At 47.1% G+C, this 24,831-nt stretch overlaps 2 protein-coding genes across 3 annotated transcripts in view; one reads left to right on the forward strand and one right to left on the reverse strand.

Annotated features, from left to right (window-relative positions):
• SLC22A23 (solute carrier family 22 member 23) overlaps positions 1–10,108 on the forward strand; it is a 111,041-nt gene extending 100,933 nt beyond the window's left edge. For both annotated transcript variants that reach the window (XM_061346590.1, XM_061346591.1), the window contains 2 exons: positions 416–539; positions 5,661–10,108. In XM_061346590.1, coding sequence (XP_061202574.1) covers positions 416–539; positions 5,661–6,018 — 482 coding nt within the window. In that variant the 3' untranslated portion in view covers positions 6,019–10,108. The remainder of the gene's footprint in view (positions 1–415; positions 540–5,660) is intronic.
• Positions 10,109–11,304: 1,196 nt separating this feature from the next.
• Positions 11,305–16,363, reverse strand: PSMG4 (proteasome assembly chaperone 4). The gene is made up of 3 exons (XM_061346592.1): positions 16,092–16,363; positions 15,856–15,931; positions 11,305–11,571 (listed from the first exon to the last, which is right to left on the reverse strand). Exons 1-3 carry the CDS (start codon positions 16,281–16,283, stop codon positions 11,450–11,452), a joined length of 390 nt encoding a protein of 129 aa, XP_061202576.1. The 5' UTR covers positions 16,284–16,363; the 3' UTR covers positions 11,305–11,449.
• Positions 16,364–24,831: the final 8,468 nt, after the last annotated feature.

The raw sequence follows: 24,831 nt of genomic DNA on the forward strand, positions 1-24,831 counted from the left end.
CTCTTGCCCTGCAAGCCTCACCAGTGCCCAAGTCACTGAGCTGTACCAGATGTTTGGCAGCTGGATGAATGCTGCCTGCCTCCTCTTGTCTGTCAAATGTGGGAGGGAAGTGGCTGGTGCCTAAAAGACTGCCCAAAGATGTGTTTTTTCTTGGGTTTTACCTTTTGTGGTGGCTGGGCATAAATAATTCAGGGATTGCTGCCATTTCTGGCATGTCATTATGATTTTTTTCACCTGTGTTTGTGTCTCGGGTGCTTGAGGAATGAATTTTATAAATGCCAGGTTTAAATTAGTATTACAAAAATGACTCAAATTTGTGTCTAGGGAGAATGAGTAACACAAACCTGCTTTCTTGTTTTTTTCCTTGGAAGTTTGGCCTCATTCTTGCTTTTTATGAACACACTTGTCTTGACAGGTATGAGTGACAGCGTCAAAGACAAATTCTCTACAGCATTCTCCATCGTGGGTATGTTTTCCTCGCATGCTGTTGGAAGCCTCAGCGTGTTCTTCTGTGCTGAAATCACACCCACAGTAATCAGGTGAGACACTGGAGCCCCCCTCTTCAAAGGTTGGAGATGAAATTATCATTTAATTTATAACTGGCTGTGTAACTTAATGCATTCCGTGGGAGGAGAAATCCCCCATAGTTGGAGACCTCACAGCAATTTGGGGGCTGTTTTTTAATGTCACTGCAGTCAAAGTAAATGCCCGTCTGTAGGCAGGCTTTGTTTCCGATAGCTCCACCTTGTGTCCCATCATGGTATCAGCAGGCTGGGCACAATGTGAATTGCATTGTTTGAAGTGCGGCATGGTCTTAAATCGCAGAATCACAGAACGGTTTGGGTTGGAAGGGATCTTAAAGCTCACCCAGTTCCAACCCCCTGCCACAGGCAGGGACACCTTCCACTAAGACCAGGTTGCTCAAAGCCCTGTCCAACCTTGCCTTGGACAGTGCCAGGGATGGGGTAGCCACAGCTTCTCTGGACAACCTGTGCCAGTGCCTCACCACCCTCATAGTGAAGAACTTCTTCCTTATATCTAATTTAAATCTACACTGTTCCCCCTTGTCCTGTCACTACATGCCTTGTAAAAAGTCCATCTCAAGATTTCTTGTAGGCCCCTTTTAGGCACTGGAAGGCTGCTATAAGGTCTTCCCTGAGCCTCCTTCCCTAGGCTGAAAAAGTCTAGCTCTCTCAGCCTGTCTTCATAGGAAAGGTGTTCCAGCCCTCGGATAATCTTCGTAGCCCCCTCTGCATCTGCTAGCTGGGTTTGTACAAGCAGCAATCGTGAGTCTGCAGCTGGATATCGAAAGAGAAATTCCAGGAGTGCAGACAAGGACATAAGTGCAGGCAATCCCTGCCTCCACAGGGCAGGTTAAGCAAGCCAGCTATTGGGGTGCTTCAGTGGAAAGGAGTTGTTGCAGCATGCAATGTTAAATGCTTTCAGTGCATAAAGGTGCTCTGCAAGTCTGCCTCTCCTACAGCACTCACCAGTGTGAGTGATCTGTCTTTACTGCAGATAAAGTCATCTTTTTTCTTTGCACCCAGACCTCTCTTAGCAGAGACTCAAAGTTTTTCTGAAGGGGAGTACTTTCATCCTGGGCAATAGTAGAAATCAGGCAGATGATCTTCACCGGAGAGCTTCCCATAAGATGTCTTTGCATAGTAAGGTTTTGTACCATTTTATGTATTCACTGCTGTCTTTCACAGCACAAAGGTTGTGCTTTTGTGTTCTGGATTATGCATTCAGCAATGTCACAGCAATTCAGGAGTCCGCCCTGACTCCACTGCATTTCCCAGGAATGTAGGTCGTACGGGTGGGAGGGAGAAAGGGTGGAAGGAAGAGGATACTCTTTTTCTTATTCTCCAAATTATGTGCCTTTTCAATAACTTTGCAAAGGTATTACAACCAAATTGTCAGCTGAGTAGCCAGAGTCCTTGATCCATGGCCTTTTCTTCCAAGCTGCCTGCTTTGTGAATGTATTTTACAGATAAGGTTATTTCCACAGGGAAAGGCAGTGAGTGGTGAGGAGATTATACAGCAGCCCAAACACTAACAGCTATTTACTTACATGCATGTCAGTCAGTTTGGTGGTTTTATCCCTCTTTAATTTTCTCCTTGTCTCTGTTTGAAAGACACATAGATAACTAATTGGCTACGTCACCCAGAAGAGAACCTGTCAAGTAGGGTCAGATGTGCAGTGTAAACTTAGCAAGCTTTTTCCCTTAAATCACTTGCATTGCTACAGGGAGGGGACAAAATCCTGGCTGGGAGACAAAATTCTGCTTCCCCAGCCTCTTCTGGGTGACACCAGGCGAGTGACAATAGCTGGATATGCCTCAGAGTCCCCATTTATTAATAGGGATGATAACACTCTGCAGTGCTTTGTAGTCCTACCACTGTGAAGCTCTCAATAAGATCTGCTCAGGGCTGTAATTAAGACATGGATATCAGGATGGCGCGTAAACTGTCTCAGGCAGAGTTGTGGTTAAGCTGCTTTGTGTCTCGCATCTTGGTGGGATCTGGCTGCTCCCTTGTAACCTGTTCTCCAAAATACTTCCTTGGGTGCCCTTTAGTGTTCAGACCATCTTAATATGCTTCTGGTTGAATCTCGAGGAACCTTAGGGAAAAAGGAGCCAGAGAAAGCACTAGGGCCATCTCTGGGGTTTCCCTGATCAAATCCTTTACCTGTTATGCCCCATCCTTGAGGAAGGAAAACAACACTGTCATTATCATGGTAGCAGTGGAATGATAGCAAACCTGTAGTGTCCATCCAGCTCTACTTCTGTGGTGCTGAGATGAATGGTTACAGCCATGCAGGAAGAAAACAGCCATCTTCATTGCCAAGAGGTGCTGCCTGCTCCAGAGACACAAAGGCCATTTGCCACCGGGGGGTCCGTCATACCCCTGCTCTGCATGCATCCCAGTCTCCTGGTGCTAGGTAGGAGGGCTTCACCAGGAGCTTCCATTCCTTGTACCAGGGGCTTCAGTACAGAGCTCCTGCCAAATACTGAATTTAAGCACTAAGTGGCACCAGTAATTTATCTCCAATAATGTTGATGGGAACACCACTGCAGTCTACACAACTACTAAATGGAAATAGGCTAAAGAAAGCATGCATGTTCTCATCCTTTTCATGCTCAGTTACTACCAAGTAGAAGAGAGGTCTGGGTTTTTTTTCTCTCTGTGTCCTCTTTTGTGCCCACCCATACAAAGAAATGAAGGAGTGGGCAATGATGACCATCAATAGCTGTCTCAAGCTAAAATTCCAGTGCTGCTTACTGGGAACTGACCCAGGCCTGGCTTTTCAAAGGTGTTGCCTTGCCCCATGAGGCCAAGGGCATCTTGGTGAGTTGCTGAAACTCTGGCACAACAGGGTTGCTTATGTATGGGACTACGCGTGCAACAGGGTCCCTTATGTACAGAAAAGGCAGGGAAAAGCTGTGGAGGCTTTCATGGACTGACTTCAAGAAGTGGCTGGACTGATTGGGTAAAGCCCTGAAAACTTGGTCTGAGTTCAGTGTTTGGACCATGGTCCCTTTGCAGTTTGCCCATGTCAGGACCATAAACCTCATGCAAACCATCCTGCCCTGCTGCTGCAGGGTAAGCAGAGGTCAGGGATATGGCTCTGACCATCAGTGGGGTCATGGCAGGGGAAAGCCCCCCACAACAGAAGCTGCAAGGCAGAGCTGTGAGGGGAGAAACTGGGGGTCACTCTTGGTGCCAGCAGCCCTCACACTCCCCCTCTTGCCTCCACTCTGCACCTCTGAGTGGGTTTGAAGTAGAGACATTGGCCCCTGCTGTGGCAGACCTCATACTGAGGAGGAGCAGGACCCCAACGCACTCTGGTTTTGGTTTCTCCCTGCTTCCCCATGGTGGCTGCAAAGCCAGGGTGAGTTATGAGAGTGCTGCCTCTTTTGCCCTGGACCCGTTTTCCTGACATGCGCATTTTTTGTTGCTCCTGTGAACAACAACAGATCCCTGACAGTATTTGCAGTTCTCTTCTTTTTCCTTCCATATTTGCAGTTTGGTCAAACTTCAAAAATAAAATATTCTGGGACCCATACCAAAATGTAATTTCAAGGCTCCTTCTGGCAGGTGCTGATGGTGCTAGATAAAGTAATGCCCACTCTAATTACTGACCTCATGTGGAAAAACTTCCTTTTTTCCCCCCCTTTCCAAATCTGAAGCCACTTGACCGATGACAGAGCCGTCTTTGTTGCTGCTCTTTCCTGTTTCCTTTCAGTTTGCTTGGTGTCCTTCTCAACAGCTTTTAAAACTCACCTCAGGTCCTTGTAGGGGGTTGAGGTACGATTTAGCCGCAGCAAACACTGATGTAAATGAGTTGGGCTTTTGTTGCTCCAGAGCCAACTTGGAGAGTGATTTGCCTTGCATTTGGGGCTGGTTGTGCCGATTGCTCATGTGAGTGTGTTAATGAAGCTGCAGCCAGGCCAGTTGCACAATGGCTGCATTCAGCTGGGTTTCTAAATTGCCATCAGAAAGCTGGCAAGTTTTTACTGAGGGCTTTCGCAGTATTGGAGGAAATCACTGTTGTTTGTGAACGATGCCCTGCCGAGTCTGGAGAATTAGAAGGTGCATATGTGAATTTCTGATCTAGTCAGTGTTCCGAGAGCATCTTTGAAACCTGTGCTTCCTGCCCTTTAGCTGTCAAGCAAGCAACAGTGGATTTTGGAAAGGATTAGGTGAAGATTAGCTCTAACATAGTGTTTGGCTGAGTGAATTTGACATTTATAGGTTTATAGTGCTGTGGTCTCTTGTATGCTCAGTAGGAGATGAATTTATTTTTTTCCAAGTGCTTGATGTGAAGCGGTTCATTCGCCTTCTATAGTTGTCTTCTGTAAGGTCTGGTTATTGTTAATAGTTACATCTCTGCCACTGGGCCAGGAAATGAAGCACCTGAGCCCACCTGATCACCAGAGGCTTTGGGAATAGGTGGCATCTCCTGGAGGAGCCACAGGAAGCGGGCTGCCCAGGAGAGCTTGGTGGGGGAGTGGGGAGCACACGGTGCCAGTGATTAAGCGCATGGGGAGATACCTCCCTCTGCAGGCAGCAGGGTCTCTGGAAAATGAAGGATAAGCTGCCTCTCTCAGAGATTTTGCTAAAGCAAGTCACTTAAGGGTGATGCTCCACTAGCTGGAGACCTCGGTTGTGCCCCAGCAGGAAAAGGGAATGGTCTGCCCTAGAGAAATGCCTGTGGTGCCATTTCTGTGTAGGGTCACCCAGCAGAGAGAGGCTCTGGGAGCACAAGCTGATGGCCTCAAAATGAGGTGGGAGTGCACATGCACCTATTTATAATATAAGCACTTCACCCATGCTAACCTTTTCCTAGCCTTTCTGTGATAAGAGAAGAGCAAGAAAGAGTAGAGTGAGGGACTTAGCTCAGCTTTGTACAGTGAGTTATTTCCCCACACTAAAGGCAAAAAGGCAGCAATGAACTACAACAGCAAAGCAACTCCCTGCTGGAGTAACTGTGCAGTGTGAAAGCTGTGAGCAAACCAGGCTTGCCTTTGAGATTTCGGATGCAGGGGTGCATGCCAGACCCTAAGGGGTGTGCCAGGGGATCCCTCCCTAGTGCCAATGGGGCTGCACTGGTAGGATCGGGCTGTGTGGCCGGGCTCTCACCTCTGCTGTGTTTGCAGGGGAGGCGGGCTGGGGCTGGTCCTGGCCAGCGCGGGCTTTGGCCGCCTGACCGCCCCCATCATGGAGCTCCACAACCAGAAAGGCTACTTCCTCCACCACGTCATCTTCGCCTGCTGTACGCTCATCTGCATCATCTGCATCCTGCTGCTGCCGGAAAGCAAGAACCAGAACCTGCCCGAGAACATCCCAGACGGGGAACATTACACCCGGCAGCCGCTTCTGCCGCACAAGAAGGGGGAGCAGCCCCTGCTCCTGACAAACTCTGAACTCAAGGATTACTCTGGCCTCCACGACTCAGCAGCTGTGAGCGACGGGATCTCGGAGAACACCACTGCCAACGGGATGAAGTCAATGTAACCGGGTGGATTCTTTTCCTCTTCTTTTTTTTGGTTGGGTGTTTTGTTTGTTGGTTTTTCTTCTCTTTCTTTTGTATTTCATTTGATGCTGTTGTGCAGGAGGAGCAGCACTTTGGGTAAAGGTGTTTTGCACAGATCTTACAAACCAGTAGTGGAGCAGACACAGACTTGGGGGAAATTCAACTCTGCTGCTAAAGCAACTTTTGGCATCTTCAACTGTTGTGCAGATTGCTCTTGAAAAAGTTATGGGGGAAAATACTCATCTGAGAAGAGACCTGGCTGGAAGTAGCCCTTCAGAACTCTTATTTTCCTGCCATTAAATACATATATTTATTTTGATTTATTCTCAAGAAGCACTTTATTTCCTTTTCCTTTCATAGATCACAAAAATGAAGCCATCTTATTACAAGAGGTGCAGCCATTCCAAGAAAGAAACCATGGGGGGGTGGGGGGGGGCACGGGTGTTTTCTGTTTTGGTTTTGTGTTTCTTTAGAGGAAAGAGGGATCCACTGCAAAGTTGAATTGACCGAAATGTAGACTTGTGCAACATTCTTCTGCCTGTCTAGAAAGTCCAAGTGCCCCGGTTGCCTGCTGTGTTTGTATACACCAAAAAGAAAATAAGACAAAGAAAAGCAAAACCTGTTGCGACTCAAAATTCTGACTGCATTTTAGGCAGCTGATGTGTGTTTTTATAGCCCATGTGCACTTAAAAGTTATTTTCTACATTAATACCTTTTTTTTTTTTTCCACCAAATGCAGTGGGGAAAAAAATCCTACCCAAACAAGCTGATTTTTCAATAAGAATCAGCCCCTCTGCATTTTAAGAGCCCATTAGTCTATTTTAGATGGTTCCCGCTGGTCTTTAATAGTAATGTAGATGATGTAAATGATTCGACCAGTGATGCAAAAATCAGTTTTGCTGAGAATAGCTTTAATTATGAGGAGGCCCAGAATCTCTGATTGACTGCTCTGGGAGAAGAACATAAACCACCAGGGACAAAACGTGAGGAGCATGGGCTATGATCTGTATCTTTATTCCAGAAGGCAGTGCAGCTGGGATTCCCGCTCCTGGGAAATGAATGTCCTGGCATTGCCTTACCTATTTTTACAACCAGGGTTTGGGGTTTCAATTTAAGTGGACAAAATGCTTAAGTGACTATTGGAAAAGAATGAATGGATAGACTGGGAATAATGACTTACGTTCTGCTGTTGGCTGTCTTGGGGCTTTTGGAGTTGTTTTCTGTTTCTGACCCAACAATATACAGTGAACTTACCCAGATTCACCCCTTCCCCAACTGCTTTTGTAGGATTTTTGATTTGGGAAAAAAGAAAAGTTTACTAACATTGGATCAATCCTACTCTAGGCTGAGCAAAGTGAACACCCAGTTTGTCTCCTGCTGTGCAGATGGCACTTTGATAGTAGCCCCTTGACTTCTCCAGCCCCAAAACCAACTATTTCCTTTGGCCACTGGCTTTTGGTTCTCACTGTGTGACTATTGATCGTGAGGATCTAGTTCAATGCAAGGAGTCTGTAAGCAAGCAGCTTTCTTGCATTGTAGTTAACCTCCCTGCTCTCCCTCCCTTTTCTCCTTTCTCACTCAGGCCATCCATTTGTGATTGCTTGGTAGTGCAGGTGTTCAGACAAACAGAGCTGCAGGATGTTGATGTTGTACTGAGTGTCCATATGATTGCCACTTTGTTTGATGTACATCTTGCGTTCATACACATGGAAAGTGCTTATTTTCACTTTCCTCCTCTACCTTCCCTCCCCTTTCCTCCTTCACTGTATATATTGTCGATTAACTACTGTACCTAACAATTTCCATCCTCCATTAGGCTGCCAATGTCCTCTTACAGTCCCAAATAAATCAGAGATATGTGCTCCCAGCGGCAATCTATGTGAGTAGCGCAGGCTCAGATGCTGACGAGTGCAAGGGGACAGGTAGACCTGCAGAAGCAACAGAGATTGTTGTGTTCAGAGTAACAATGTTGTCCTAAAGCTGCTAATTTTTGTACAGAGGATGTGGACATTCAGGTTCCTCTTGAGCCTGGTAAAAAACACTGGACCAGTTGATGGTAGTTTTGCCCAAAGTTACACTACTGGGGTTGTTTCCTGCCTTTGCTAGACTTGCTGTGACAGCAAGAGCCCGATCTTCCTTAGGCTCAAGTTTTATTGTTGAGCTTCAGCGCGGCTGCTTCTCTCTTTTTTTCTGCGTTGAGACTTCTGCAGCCTGCGTTCACCCAAGGAGAAAACCCAGGCCTTCCCCATTCACGCAGTATTCACGTGCCAAATTTGTGCAATACCTTCTGCCTTCGATGCGAGATGCTTGTGGCAAGCCTCACACACTGGGGATGGGGCGGGGGGGGAGTGGGTTCACAGCAACAAATTGAAGAAGCAAACAAGTCTTAAGGGAATAGAAAAGGGGCCTGAAAGAGAGGAGGTGCAAGCACAGAGGCAGAGAGCAGCGTCCTGCCGTCCATCGTGCCACGGAGCCAGTGGCTCCTTCCTTCGTGGTCTCTGTGCCTGTGTGCTCAAGTACGGCTCTTGTAGACCATCTGCAAGGCTATAAATCCAGCTGCTTCCAGCACTGTCAGCGGTCCTGGAGTGCTCACCGCTGTTGTCCACAGCACTTTATCGTTTCCTATTCTGGTGGTTGCTCTCTGGTGACACACAGGCCCACGGAAGAGAATGGTGGTTTGAACGTATTAGCATTTATATAGTAAACAACCTAGGTGACAGGAACATGCGGCAATTTATTTTTTTCTTTGAATCTTATGAAATTAACTTTATTTGTTGCTTTTGGGGTTGTTTTGGGGTTTTTTTTGCCGGAAACCAGGTAGTCGGTACTGATCTTCTGCAGCAAGGGGACCCCCAACTTCTCAAGTTGGTCTGGCCCTCTGCCTCTGTCACGACAGTGAAACACCAACTGATTCCTGCCTTGGCAGCTCTGGTTGTGCTCCTTTTCCTGGAAAGACAGGAAACACTTCTGTGATGACGATTTTCTTTCCACACATGCTCACAGGGTTGGAAGCTTTTGCTAAGCATACCTTGTGTGGGGGAGTCAGGCAGCAGGTGATGCAGCAGGGCAGAAAGGGGAGGTGGGCATGCTTACCCTGCTCTGCCTCGTCCCACAGCAGCCCAGGGCTCTCTGCTAGGGTCCCAGTCCCCTGCACCACCAACCATGTCTTCTCTGCAGCCATCACCAGGAAAGGCTTTTCTCAGGTGGCTCTTTTCAAGCCACTGCAACAGGGGAAGCAGTCAAAGCTGCTCTGTCCATTTGGGCCTTTGTGAACCTTCAGTAACCTCTGAGCCCATCAGTGGATTTGTCTTTGGGTTTACCATGTAAGGGCTTCCTTCCATTTTTGTGAGTTTAAACAAAAATGTGAAAGTGACATTATACTTGATTGGGGGGGGGGTGTGTCGTCTTTTAAGGTTTCAGTACTGCTTTTATTGCCAGACACATTGCAAATGGATAAGGACAGTCACCTGCTTGCAAGTGTTTTGTGGGCACTCAGAAAGGGGGTTGTGGGATTTACTTCATGGTTTCTTTCAGCAGGCTTTTTTTAACTTTATTTTTAATGGAAGTATTTTATTTAACTGTTGCCACTTCCTGGAGCCAAACACTAAAGGTCACCAAATTGGAAGCAGAAGTGCCATTAACTGAACTCTGTGAATGTCAAGTTGCACCTGTAGCTGGCACATAAGACAACACTATTAAGCAGAGGGGGGGTGATCTCCCCTGCTGTAACTTTTTCTTTTTTTTTCTTTTTTTTCTTTTTTTAAGAAAAATGAAATGTCAAACCTCATTTTAACTGTATTGTGTGAAATGTTTTGGGAAAGGAGGATGGTGCGTTATGTCTAGTGGGTGAGACCTCCCTCCCCGTTTCAGTTTCTGATGAAGTTTTAAAGAATCGTGTTACTGTATGTTTTGATCATGAATAGTCTGGTGGTACTTCCTCATAGCACAAGCTTAAATCAAGTACTGAAAACAGTCTTACAAGCTAAATGTCTGCATGATGTTACATCTGTTGTACCTACTGAAAAGAACTTTGTATGTAAATGTACAGAATAAAATGACATTGTCCCATCACTTTGCTCTCCTTGGTCTTGCAGTGCCTTCTGAACCAGCCTAGCAGCAGCTGTAATGTTAGTGACACGTCAGGAAACAGTCCTACCCTCCTCTACAAACAGAAGGAGCTTGACTGATTGTAAATCAGACTAATTAAGTCAGCATGTTGATTTGCAACTAGTTATTCTTTATAGTCAATCACAGATAGTTGACTGCTTCCTGGGTGGTGTGAATTAAAAAGAAAATACCCCTCCCGTAGTTGCTTTTCCTATTCTGATCTTGCACTGCAGCCAAGGACCGGTGACTGTTCCCAAAGGTAAGGAAGGGCTGCCTGTGCCCACATCACATCTACAGTGCTGAAGCCACTGGGTTTTCAAACCTCCTTGGACAAGAGGCTCATCAGGAGTTGCAGCTTCTACATCAACAACCTCTCGTTCCAGTTTTAGTTGCTGAGTATGGTGCCACAGCAAGGTACGTTCATCAGTTTCCTGTAGGTTTTTAGGGCAGTTGTCTAGCAGCAGCACCAGTAGGCTTTGTTTGTATCAGAAGCTTATGTCTGAGTCAGGGCTCAACTTGCAATGAAAAAGAAAGAACCTGGACTCACTCGTCAGGTTGCTATGCTCTGTGTTCCTTTAAATTGCCATGAATAATAGGTGGTATGCATGTATTGACACCTGCAAATGGGCACTGCATCATTTGCTCTAGAGCCAGTTTAGGATTTTGTGGTGGTGGTGGTGGTAGCTTTGGTTTTTCTAGCAAACAAGTGTGCTCACTTTACACCCATGATGTTCCCCTAGTAGCCTGCCAGATTTATCTGTTGCTCCAAAATTCAGTCTGTGCTCTTCTACATAGCTCTCCTTTGTGAAACCCTTCTAGTGTTCTTAGTGCCCAAGAAATAGAAGGAAATCCAGTGTTCAGCACCACTGCTACAACCAACAGAGGCTAAAAGGAGCAAACCAACACTCATTTTATGAGCTTTACAATACAAAAATGTATTTTATTTGCTATGTTCAGTACTAGTACATAGCAGATTAATTGTACAGCTTGAATTTGGAACTGATTTCCCAGCATATTCAAGTACTGAATGGAGGCCAGGCACTGCATGTGCACTTTTACAACAAAGTTCATCCATTGCAGCGTATTTTCTACTCTACTCACCTATTCCCTACTTAACAGGGTAGCAAATTTAAAAATAACAATAAATTCCAGGTTCCAAGTGTATTTAGGTCCATCTATATTTAATAACAACTTCAACTTCAATCAAAACAATATAAAACAAATATACTAACTTAATGTCAGTGTGAAAATTGCGATTGGTTTTTCTAAAACAAAAACTTCAGGTTATTTTACAATGAAGCCAAGTCAGAACTTCTCTGGAAAAGCCATCATTTCTTCTTTGATCCTGTTTTCTATGAGTAAGGTGAAACTGCTGTCTGTGTTTTGAAGATTGTAGCTGACAAATACCTGTTTTTTGGTCTTGCTGGCTAAAACACAAAATAGAGTAGTCAGGTACAGCTTGTTCTTATTTAAAAGTGATAATGGTATTTAAGCAAGCATCTTAAAAAGCTATATCATGCAGACAACATTCTCCAAGACAACATTCTCTACTCCTGCTGTGCTGAACCAAGTTATTAAAGGAATAGCAGAACAGGTACCTGAGTGTTAGCACACTGGGTAAAGCCACAGATGTCAATGAAATGGGCAATGCAAGCCTCACTTTTGGCCTGATGCAAAAAGTTGTGGAAAAGCCTCACACTTTCAGTAGATTTTGGACATTTCTTAAATATGGTGCAGGTTAAGTGAAACCACAGACTACACTGAACCCTTAGCAGCAAAGTCTAGTTGATAAGTTGGTAAATCTGTGCTGTGAAAAACACTAATACAGGTAAAGCACACAAGAAAGTGATTAGGCCCCAATTAACAAAGCTTTGCTTTATTAAAAAGCCCTAAGAAGGCCCGCAAAAGTGTGCACCAGTCTTGTCTAAGTCTGCTGTCAATAATTTTGTTTCTTTTAACCTTTATTTATACAGTATCCATCAACACCCAAGAGGCTGGAGAGCCTGGGTTGAAGGTAATGAAGCCAAGCACAAGTTCCAGGCTACTGTAATGACAAATACCTAGAGAAAGATGCTACAAAATTAAGAGCTGTCTTCCATGACAGAGCTAATTAACAGTAATAAAAATAATGTCCATGGGGGCAGAAAGACTTAATTATCAGAGTAGAATAAGTAACACCAAGGAGTGTTTTATCAATAAAAGGGAATCCTACTTAGATTTTACCATACTCATGTAGCGGATTTGTAACTCTACACATCGCTAAACTTTGCAAAGAATGTAAGCACCACAGAGGAAAAACAGGCATTACATTTAAATTGAGTTGTGTAAAATAGAGGAGGAAAACTGATATTTGGGTCATGAGGTATTCTTGGCAGGCAATGAGCTGGGAGCTGACAATCCCAGCGACAAATCAGACCCCTCTGCTGAATATTCAAAGCTACCATCTGAATTTTAAAACAAAAATGAAGACACCAGAACTCCTAATGTCTCACTCCTTTCTAAATGGGGAAGTTGACTACAGAAAACTTAGATATATGTATAAAATGCAGTTAAACTACTCCTTTGAGGCATTTTTGTTATGCAAATCGATTTATTATCATTTTCTGTTCTAAGAGGTTACCAGCTTCCTGGCTAAGTAAGTAGGGCTGCTTATGAAATGCAAGGACTCGTTTGCCTTTTAAGATTTGGCACCATAAAATGCTGATATAATGCAGTACGTTGCTCTGTTGGCAAAAATTAGTGCTTGGCACCAGATTTTGTAATATAAAGCAACATGTTTTGTAAGCACTACTGCTTTGTCATCATACCCTAAGTAAATGCAATACTGAACTAGTCAATACCACTATCCTAGGTAGCAACACTATATCATATACCATGGTGTTAAAACTCAATTTCTTCATTGTGTGTGTGTAAGATCTGATTGAGTCCCTAGGATGCTGTTCCAGTTCCTGGGAACACTGTGAATCCCTCAGAGTTGCCTGTGCGTAGAAGCTCTGCTCCCTGGCTAACAGACAGTCTGACCTTTTCCGTCCCCACTTCCCTGCAGATTCAGTTGGACATGTGGGCTCTTGTGGGAAGGAAAGAAGAGGAAAGATCTTATGCCTCCATGGAAGACTATCCGCACCTTCAGAGTAAAGCAGACAACTACAGAAGACAAGGCTTACCTACAAAGCCCTCCAGCAGGGCTGCTTCCCACATAGCCTGGCTAATAATCCCAGTGGCACAGGTCCCTCGAAGCATAGGAAAAGCAGCCAGGAGACACTACAGACCCACTCCTACAACCTCAAGGACAGGGTGAAGGCCCAAATCTAAGCTTGAAGAGGAGCCCAGTAGGAGCAGAATTGACAGGAAGTGTTAGTTATAATTTGTGAACCATTTGTGCTGGAAGAGAAGTGGTGGAGGGGTGGAGGTCCATTTGGGAAAGACCTCAAAGAAGAGGTCAAGTCATCTTCACTGAGTCTGCCACTCCCTACAGAGGGAAGATGAAGATGTGGTGCTATTCAGCAGTCACTGCAGCCGAAAGCGCTGTGATTTCAGTATATGGAGGAAAGAAGTCACTAATGGACAAGACTTTCTCAAGAACTGGACTCCACTAACCTATACGAAACAATTGCTTAGAATGTGGGTTTCCTGACCAATGAGTCACATCTTGTGCCAAAGTAATCACTTTGCTTTTCATGCTTTTCCTATGCTTCGAGGGACCTGTGCCACTGGGATTATTAGCCAGGCTATGTGGGAAGCAGCCCTGCTGGAGGGAAGGAGGTGATCCTGCCCCTCTACTCTGCTCTCGTGAGACCTCACTTGGGAGTATTGTGTGCAGTTCTGGTGTTCTCAACATAAAAAGGACATGGAACTGTTGGAACAAGTCCAGAGGAGGGCCACGAGGATGATCAGGGGACTGGAGCACCTCCCGTATGAAGATAGGCTGAGAAAGTTGGGGCTGTTCAGCCTGGAGAAGAGAAGGCTGCGTGGAGACCTCATAGCAGCCTTCCAGTATCTGAAGGGGGCCTATAGGGATGCTGGGGAGGGACTCTTCATCAGGGACTGTAGTGATAGGACAAGGGGTAATGGGTTAAAACTTAAACAGGGGAAGTTTAGATTGGATATAAGGAGGAAATTCTTTCCTGTTAAGGTGGTGAGGCACTGGAATAGGTTGTCCAGGGAGGTTGTGAATGCTCCATCCCTGGCAGTGTTCAAGGCCAGGTTGAATGAGGCCTTGGGTGATATGGTTTAGAGCGAGGTGTCCCTGCCCATGGCAGGGGGGTTGGAACTTGATGATCTTAAGGTCCTTTCCAACCCTAACTATTCTATGATTCTATGAAAATGACAGCAGAGGGTGGGAATCACCAAGACAACTTACAGCTGTTAGCTGGTCCCCAGTGCTACACAGGAGTATATAGAGCAAGATTCAGAAGTGAGTAATGAAGAGACAAAACAGTAAGTGGACTAAACTGTTAAGCTTTATCCAAAGTAAAGCCTCTTTGGCTACATTTTCACTGACTGACTTTTTAAGGATAATGCGCTAATTACACAGTAAGAAATCATACAGTACCCCATAGAATTATTACTTAAAATGAAATGACTGAATCCAGTATGCAGAGAAAGAGTTGCTGCCAGGGGACACTACAACAGTGGTTATTACAAGATAAAAGTTACCTAGGAAGAAGAAAGGACACCAGCACTGTTTTTCAAAGATCAGTCAACCCTTATATATACATCAGCGGCCTGGGAGAAGTAGCGTAGACTTGTAAAACTACTTGACAAGAGAAACTTAAGACATAATAGAGATCGCACACAGATTGTTAAGAAGAATTATGTGGCCTTTCCAGCTGAAACAACAGAAGTAAAATAAGACTGAGCAGTGCAGCATCTTACATTTAAAACCTGGTAACAAGGACTTAGCAATTCACCATCTGGAGCTGCTTCAGTTACTGGGAGATGATGGTGATGAGTAACCAGCATGATGCTGCTGTCTAATATGAAGGCTCTAGGATGTGTTAGGGCAGGTACTTTCCTTTTTAGTCAAAATACGGGAGTTAGGAAATTAGCATTAAGGCTCAGAAATCCAGGTACAGCACCACTGCACTAAGTGTAGCAGGAAACTTGCACATACTGAAACAGGAGACCTCCTGCAAGGTACCCATTAGAGTCAGTCAAACACTGGGATCTGTGAGCTGACCCAGGCCCTTCTCAGAACTTAGGGGCTAAAAGTTGCAAGATGTGATGAGGATTGGCTTCATCTTCAGGAAAAGCATGTGTGCTTTGCATGACAGCCACCCCACAGCACAGAAGTATGACTGCCTTATGGAGAGCAGGTCACTGGAAATTCCAATCGATGGGCACAAGCATGTGCTTCCCTTGCCTCACACACCCAAAGCCCGGGTCAGGATATTACACAGCACAGAAGCATTCAGTTTCTGACAGTGCTCAGCGGGCCCTGAAGCAGAGACCCGGCCAGCTGCGGCTAGCCAGCCATGTACACAGCTGAAAGGAGTGACCCGCGATGGAACCCGCGGGGTCCTGCACGGCCGGGAGGGTCTGCCGGCGGCCCCGCGGACACCGGGCTGCAGCAAGCACCGCGTCCCCCGGCTCCCACCCAGCCCGCGGGCCGTGGGGCTGCCACAAGGCCCCACGAAACTGCCTGCCCGGGCCCGACCCCCGCGGACGGCAACCTCCCAGCCCGGCCCTGGCCCCGGCCCCCCGGCACCTACCCAAGCGCTGCGCCAGACAGGTGGAGGCGGTGTCGGAGGGGTCCCCCAGGAGCGAGGTGGCCACCGGGATGCTGTCCTGCAACCGGAGCGCAGCAGAGGCACCGCTTAGTCACCGGCAGCGCGGGGCGGGAGCGCCGGGCAGAGGTGCGGAGGGCCCTCCGTCCGCCCCTCCTTCCCTCCCTCCCTCCCGTTGGCCGCGGGCCCGGCAGCCCAGAGCAGGCGGCGGGGACACTCACCCGTGGGTTGCACATGGCGACAGCTAGGCTGGCGAGGGCGGGCGCGGCGCCCACCCAGAGGAAGAGCGAGTCCCGCAGCCGCATGGCGTGGAAGTGCACCCGCTGCTCGCCCAGCCGCCCGCTGAAGTCGTGCAGGGCGATGCCTCCTCCTCCCCTTGCCGCCGTTGCCCCCCCGCCACCCGCCGCCTCCATCGGCCCTTCTCCCGGCGCGGCCAGGCCTCAGCAGGCAAGGCCCGACCGGGCGGGCCCCGCTGCCCAGGGAGGCGGTGCATTCGCCGCGCCCGCCCCGCCGCAGCCGCGGGGCCGCCTCCGGTATCGGCGCTGCGAGGCTTCAGCCGGCTTCAGGCACGCCCGGCGGCACCGGGGGTTGCACCGGCCCCCAGCGTGTGGGCCCCGGGTGTGCAGGCACCCCCCCTCCGTGCAAGGCTCCCCTTCCGCGGGTCACACGGGTAGCACCGGGCGGTGTACGCTCACCCCCACACCGGCACCCTCTTACACTCCCCGTTCCCCCTTTCCGCGCTCCCTCCGCGGGGGGCAAGGGGTCGGGATTAACGGGAAGCAGCCGCAGGGATGGCGGCGCCCACTAGATGGCAGGTGAACCGCTGCCTAAGGGGCTCAGGCGCTTGGTTTAGCCAAAACCCGGGGTTTGAGGCTAAAGGGAAGGGGCTGGCGTGGTGCTGTGCAGCCTCAGAACCACCCCGGGGAGGAGAGGAGGAAGGTGGCGGGAGGCCTCGGCTTCATTCAGCTCTGGAGGTTTTCAGGGTTATGGGGGATGTCCAAAGCAAGCGAGGGGAAGCTGGGGTATGTGGAGCTGTGAATAAGTAAAAGCCCCGCTTTGGGTATGAACTGTGCCCCACACACTTTCGCGGGAGCCCAGCTAACCTGGTCCTTCATCGTTGAAAAGGATTCCCCTTAATGGTACCATCTGCTGCTGATAAGAGTATGGGTGGCATGCCAGTGCAAATATGCACTGAGAATGTGTCTTCACGCCAAGGGTAGGGTGAGCATCTTGCATAAAGAACAAGCGAGTTCATCATATAGACTGGCTTTTTAGTCAGTATTTCCTCTGCCTCCAATTTCATACATGCTTCTAGGAATCAAAATTTCTATTTCCAAATTCTAAACCTCCATTTTCCCATGGAAAAAATGGGGGGAGTGGAAGGGGGAGGACCCATTCATCACTTTTCTTCCCTAAGCAGCTTTGGTTCTTCGTAGCATCTGCCAAAAGACAAAATCCTTAGCCCTGCTAATTTCTGCCCGTACTGCTGCATTGATGCTAAATCCCAGGAGTCAGCTAAGCCCAGCTCAGCTGCCAGACCCTGACATCCCATGGCACAGGATCAGCTTGGGGTGATGGGGGGGGAGGGTCTCACAGGCCACCTCTTCTGCCCTACATTTGTCCCTTGCTGCTGGCACAAGGCATTATGGGCTGTATGGAAGCAGCATCAGGCCTGTACTGGTCCTCAGCTCACCACAGCCTATCCCAACCCTTTGCCTTCCCCTGGGCTGGCCTCCTGCAAGGTGAGCGTGTGCAGAAGCGGAGGCATGTGCTAGGGCTCAAAAATCAGCGTCTCCCTGTCCAAGCAGCCTGACATTTAGCCTGTGGTAGCTGAGGGGGTCAGGCAGGCAAGTAAGTGACAAAAAACACCTTGAAAGGGGGTGAGTGCCGGCTGTCTGCACCAAATGATTCCCTCTGCATCCTGTTTGTCTCTCCTGCAGGTTCGCTCTGCACTTCGTGGGGGGCTAAGTGCACCAGCTACAGTAACAAAACCCATCACAGGCCGGGAGCTTTGCAGTAATAAGAATCTAGGCACTGGATAAATAGATACCTGCTGGGAGCCACAGAGGTGGTAGTGGTGGTGAGGTTCCTGGGATTAAACACCTGAGGGTTATGAAAGAGATGTGCCCCAGGCTTGCTTGATCAGGGGAGAGAAGCAGGCAGTTTTAGAGCACAGTTCATCTGACCTCCTTTAGATCTCTCTTTTGAGTGAGAAGCATCCCACTCCTGACCAATTTCCATTGGCTCCAAGGGAGGTTAAGGTGAAAGGTAAGACATGCCCAGCTTTGCATACAAATTTATTCACATAGGCAAATCCTTCCTTAAGCGTTCAGGGCCAGTTTCTCTGCTACACAGAGACAGCGACAGAATTGGCTTCTGCAGTAGAGCCCCAGTGGAGGAGCTGCTCTAATAAAGCTCCAGCACAGCGTGTCTCTTCCCACCAAGTAGAAATTTAGGGTTCCTTGCATGCTAAACCTTGCATGCTTAAATGATCTGCTGGACTGAAGTAAGAGTATGCTGCTTTCTTCCCTAGTTTTTCTACATCAAGTACAAGTTTCTTGCATTGCTTCCAAGGCTGTCTACAAGCTTGCTTCTCCCTAGGGGGGAACTGCCCCTGTTTCATCATGCTCTCATTTCTTTCTCTTCCCACCAGGAGTCTTCTCCAAAATGCTTGTAGCTTTCCTTGGGATCCTAAGCCCTGTGGACCTCTGAAGGTAAGTCACAGGTTTCCTCTGTTCATAAGCACTTCTACGTATTTAATGCTGTTCTGTGAAAGGTAGCTGCTATCTGTAAGCTGTGCTAATCTTTGTTAAGAACAAAAAAGGGAAAGCATTCTTCTACCAAGCAAAATGCTGAGTAAGCATTTTTATTTGCAATGCAGATGTGAAGAGTGAGTGGGAGCTGTGCAGAACCAGACCATCAAGTATGAAATGAATATCCTAATTACAGCACTGCAAGGCCATCAGAGCCTCTGTAAAATAAGAGGAGAAAACACTCCAGCAGCACATGAAATCTCTTGTGTTTCCTTTAACATGCTCATCTTTTTTGCTGCGTCCATGAAAGCAGCACCCATGAATCTGCCTTATTTATCAGGTTTGAGGCCAGAACCAGCCTCTGCTGCAGTGAGACACTATATAGCAAACTAATGATAAAGCAGAGATACTGTAGCAAAAGCACCATATGTGTATCTATACTGCTGCTCAGATGGGATCCAAGTGGTTTAAATGTATGTGCTTCTATGCTTGTTGCTCTTTCCAAAAGTTAGGTGACCCACAAGAGTTACTAGATCCTAAACACTGCTTTTTACCTCACATTGTCTCCCCTCCAGTACAGTTTTAAGCCAGGAGTAAATCTTCTTCCTGGTAGCTGAGGAGTTCGGAGATGTAAAGCACATAGTTATGAACTGGGTTGCCACCAAAAGAAGCGAATGTTTTCTGATTCCAGAATACCTTCTGCTTTTTTGTTCCTGTGTGAGCACAGTGTGAATTTGATGTTTGAGAAAGCAGCTGACCATTATAGTGTGTCAGTGCTTCCCCTGTTGATGCCTTGGGACATGCTAGTTTTCTTGATCTGTTGTCCTTTTGCAGAGGAGTAAATGACTGCCTGATAAAGCCACATGAAGCCTCCAGCCACCTTGGTGAGGGTCCATGCTACCAAGCTGCTGTAACAGTAACTCTGCTGCAGCCCAGGCTTCTAGGAGCCTGTTTTGCGTTGAGACTTCCCTCAGTGGCACTGGTGGCTGAAGGGGTCCTTCTCTCTTCCTGTGCCGTAGGGAGCTGAAAATAACACTTCCTTTTTCTGTTATCATTGGATTTGTTTTTCTCAGGGGGATCAGTCCTCTGATGTAACTTGTTGTTTCACTGCTCAGATACTTGTGCTGGTATCATGAAGGGCAGCACCAGGCGAGCATGGGCAAGCAAGGAAGGGAAAAGTGTCTCTGCTCACACTGTGCAGTCACCAGGGTCATCTCAACCAACTTCAGATGGGGCTGTCACAGTCCTGCTCTCTTAGCATTCATCTGATGTGCTGGTGAATCAGCCTGGGGAAACAGACTGTTCAAAAACTATTGCTGGGATCCCTGGGATGAGATGTTTATTTAGTTGTGGTAGGGAACTGGTCCTGAAACATCTAACCATGGCCACAGAGCTCTCTTAATCTCTTTGAGGACTCAAAACACTTTGCCAAGTGTTGATCAGCCTGACTTATTGTCCTATCAAAGAGACAGGAAGAAAAGAGACAGGGGCTTAAACTTTTGACAGAGTTGCAGAGAATGCGGGAATTGGGCTGCCTCACATGAAGATCACAGTTTAGGAGACTTGCAAGGGAAGTACCCCAAATCCATGCTATGAATCTCATGATCCAAAGCAATATCAAGGACAGCCCCACCTCCCACCACCAAGCCTGTGTCTGAAAATAAAGCCATAAACAAATGCAAAGCGTAGATGTACAAGCAATTCCATAGCTGCAGTAGCTGTTGTGACAGCGTTAACACAGCTACTATAGTAAATCCTCAGTGCATTTATTGGTACTTAGGCAGACATTGCTCTGAGGAAATCCAGTTCTTGATTTCCATAAGACTGAAGGTACCAGTTTCTTCCCTTGAGGAAATCCTTCTTTATTTTTTTATGGTACTCATAACCTCAGCTGTCAGGGTTTCCCTGCCTGGGTGGGATGAGGCCTGGGATGCATGTGCCGTGGTGATTCTCTGGTGGGCAGCTTGTCATGATCCACTGTGCAGTGTGTTTGGCTAGAGCAGGGCTGCCAGGTTTTGTGCCCAGCTGGCATAGTGACCTTGTGCAAATCCTCTCTACTCTGCTTTATCTCACTCCTCTGCAGACTGGAAGAGAACAACCTTTGCCTATTGCAGCTGAATGGAGGTCTGTGTAACACACAGCTTGTTGGGAAGTTTGTGAGCCCAGGCTAAATTTCTGCTGTTATCAAATGAGTCGTTTTCCTTTTATTGTTATATGAGTCACTGGAGGAATTTGTCTTAGATCTCCTGGAACATTTGAGACACATTGGTTCATAGCTGCTGGACGGGATGCACTAATACGGTGTGACTCATCGCTCCCCTCAGGGACAAGAAGAGGTTTAAAGCAGTCAACTGGAAATCATATTTTATATGCAGATAGACCACTTCACGGTGGAGAATCCTGAAGCAGCTTACAAACACTGACCCTGGTGTATAAAAACCAGCAGCTGTAGTGATTTCTGCAGGTGCAATGGGCTATTGCATACCTGTGACCTGACGGGGAAGGGAACAGGCATGAAAGCCTAATGGAACTGAGCTTTTGAAAGGCTGAGAAGGAAAAAAAAAAAGAAAGAGATAGTATTGAAAAATTTTCCCTTATGTTCCTCAATACAATGCTGAGATCTCACATGACATGCAACACACCTGATGGATCCTCTTTATTTTCCTGTCCTTGAGTCACTAAGCAGGACACAAGGCTGGGGTACGTAAGATACATAGGGTATGTTGTGTGCTTGAACCAGAGAGGATGCCAGTCTGCTACTGACTTGAGAACTGACTCATCTGCTAGGGTTGCAAAGAGTTTTTAACCATGGAAATCACTGATTCCACACGCAGTGCTGACAGCCACTTAAACAAAGGTTTGACCAAGATTCAGGTTGCTTTAGGAGGGGAACAAAATCCCTATCGCTACTGTCATGGTTATGGGACTTGCTGCACTTCTGGTGTTTACCCCATTCCTCTGGCTACTTTCCCTTTGCTGATTCCAGAATTTCCATGAATCTTCTCTTCCTCCTTAAACAGGGGTTGGACTTAATAGTCTCTGTCACAAAGTTCCTTAGCCTGCAGGTCTGATTGGACATGCCTGCACACAGCTTCTCTCTTTCTCAAGCATGCCAGCAAGAGCCTGCCTCTCAGTCTGGTTCTCCAAATAGCCACTCTCTTTCATTACTTTTTAAAGCACTGCCACGGCCTTTTAATTTTTCCATTTGCAAGCAAATCTAGCTGGACAAAATCAGCTTTGATTGCTTCCTCCTCCCTGCACAAGGAGCGAAGCTAACAGGCCTGGCATTGTCCCTCAGCAGCCCTTGAGTGTTCACTTCAGTGGTGGTTTAGCTGAAGCCAGTCTTTTCTCTTGGCTTTTTTTTCCCTGCCTTTTTGAATATCATTTACTGGGGAGAGTAAATACCTCAAACAGTAGCTTAGTACCTGCACATAACTAGAGAGCAGCCCAATGTCTTCTGATCCATTAAGGATATGACTCTTTTGGCCAGGGTTTCGAAGTCATAGTACAGTTCTTGAACAGCATGATTTAGATCAGGGATGTATTAGATTTCCTAGCAGAAGTATGTCAAACATTTACTGCTGCCACCCAATTGGTGCATCTGATGTTAGTGGGGATTACACAGAATATAACTTTCACAAGAATCGCTCCAGTGATCTGTCTCCAATCTCCTGAGTTAAAACAATTAAAATAATACTTAGCACTAGTATCCAAAGATGGGTGTGTAGTCGTTGTGTGTAGTGATGCTGTCAGAACACACTATCCTTGCGAAACGTTATCAGAGCTCCTTCACTGTATTTTCAAAGTCAGGTAGGATCCCAATAGGCTGAAGCTGCACCTTCAACAAGCCTGTCCGCTGCCCTTGAACAGCAACTGAAAAATATCCATCCCTGCTGCCTCTCAGAAAGTGTGAGAAATCAACTCCCTTTGCTGCTTGGTGTTTGAAAAAGCTGCTGCTAGGCACTGTTGCTGCTGTCGTTATGGAGTGCCGGGGTGGATGGTGGCCTTCCCCAGGACTGAAAGGCCTCTGTGCACCTAAAGTCTCATAAAGAGAGATTTGTTATGTTTCTTATGAGGCAAACATGTATCAGGTGAAAATTATCCCTAAATCTTGTGGAGAGTCATAAATGTGAAAACAGGAGGGGAAAGAAGGACAAAGGAATTCATGACAGTGAATTGGGAGTGATACTTTAACAAATTCAGGATCTGAGCCAGTCTTTCACAGAAACCAATGGGAAAAACACCTGCTAGCTTCTGTGAGCAGAAGGTAAAGTTTGTAAGGATGAACTTCACTCAGCAGTTGTTCAAAATGCTTCCCTTTGGGTCCTCAGTAACTGCTGAATGGCTTGCTTGGGTACCTGCCTCCCCACCCCTGCTACGATGAGGTCAGTGAAACCTATGGAGCTTGGTGGGCACAGACTGACTCCTTCCCAGACATACCTGACTCCCTACCACCCTGCGTGCCCCAAGTGAGACTGCCAGCACTGGCACATGACACCCCGATTTTGCCACATTTGCCCCATCACTGCAATCCCAGCTGCAGGGATTCCTCCAAGTGCAAGGGGAAGGAAGGGCAGGAAACTGTGTTTTCATCTCTGCCGCCAGTTCTAGCTTGGTGAGGATGATTCCAGCTTTAATAAACCAGATGATCGAAGCCTTTGTGTGAATCCTGCCATCAGGAGAGGGGTTGTGCCACTGCACTGACAGCACACCGGAGCCCTGGGCAGCTCCCCCAGATCCTGCCTTTCTCAGCTATGAGCTCTTGACAACCATCAGCTCCCTCCAGCCCAACACAGGAGGGCAACTGATGTCAGGCAGAGGTAAATCTTTCCTGTCATTTTCTTTTCTAGTAAGCCAAAGATGTAATATACATAGGAGTGATCTGGGGCTCTATTCTGTTCTCTTTTTCTCCCATCTTTCACGATGATACTTATTCTCTTTCCAGTCTTCTGAAAGATGCGTACCAGAGGCACCTGGGAGCAGCCACAGCAGCTGCCTGATAAGCTCTTTAACATTCATTTGCACAACCATGCCTTTTGCAAAGGAAAAAGGAAAGTGTTAACGAGTTGACAAGCGCACTCTTCCTTGCGGCGAGCAGCGCTGCCAGCCGCAATGTTACTGCAGGGAGGAGAGAGCAGGGTGGTGGCGGAAGACCTTGAAAGAAAAATGCTTTGTTCAACCCGGTTACACAGACTCCTGCTTCCTTACTATACCGAATCCTAGCTAGCCGAGCAAGGCAATGGATTCAGTAGAAACTCGACTTGGCAATGATGCTGGGCAGCATGCTGCTATCAGGGTTTCGAGGATGAGTTGCTGGGGTGGAAAGAAATCGTGTTTAATCAAGAAGGATCGAAGCAAAAAGGGGTGTTTGCTAGGCATGTGGCTTCTGTACCACCCCCAAATGAGGGTCTGACAGTGGGTTTACCCTCTAACACTGCCATTTGCAATCAGATCCTCAAACTATACCAATCTGCCAGATCTCAGTTCAGCCTGAACACACACACACAGGCACACACAAAAATCCTACTTAAGAAAGGAAACACCTAAGACTGGTTTTCAACAATAACTCAGACAAGCGAGTATTTTCTTCCATGCCTTGCTCTTTTGCATTTACTGAATTTGTTCCACATGAATGTAGAAACAGCTGCATCAGCACCACCACTGAAGCTGGAACCTTATTAATATTTATGCCTAGAGAGCAGAGCACACAGGAATCAAAACGCCTTCCCGCCGTTAGCTCAGGGACCCCAGCATCCATACAGCATCTTGCCACATTTGGTGGCCAGGCAAGCAGATTTATTAGAGAGCAGATCGATTTCGCATCAGCACTCTCACCCTATCGCAGGAAATCTGCCCTTTGCCTCCTACCTGCTCGTTGTGTCTCGTCCTTCAATAATTTCCCAATTAGAGAAACCATTTTTCATCTCTTCTGCAGTCCTGTGGTTTATATTCTCATCTATTAAATACAGTTGGAGACATTAGTAGGTGCTTGAATTATTGTCATTTGCATACCTGTAAGCCTGAGTACAAATGAGATGAAACAAGAAATAATGCTGTGACAGATCTAGCATGTGCTAGGGGGGGCTGATTTCATCGCACATGGCACTACGTGCATGAAAGGTGTTGCGTGGTGCCAGTGTGATCCTTGAAGCCTCCCTTGGGACTTATTTCCACTGCAGTTTCTGCTGCCAAGGTGCTGCAGTGAGAC

Source organism: Neopsephotus bourkii, unplaced genomic scaffold (genome assembly GCF_033783945.1).
Source record: "Neopsephotus bourkii isolate Nb327-2 ecotype Australia unplaced genomic scaffold, CSIRO-AGI_Nbou_v1 NB_272, whole genome shotgun sequence".
NCBI lineage: Eukaryota > Metazoa > Chordata > Aves > Psittaciformes > Psittacidae > Neopsephotus > Neopsephotus bourkii.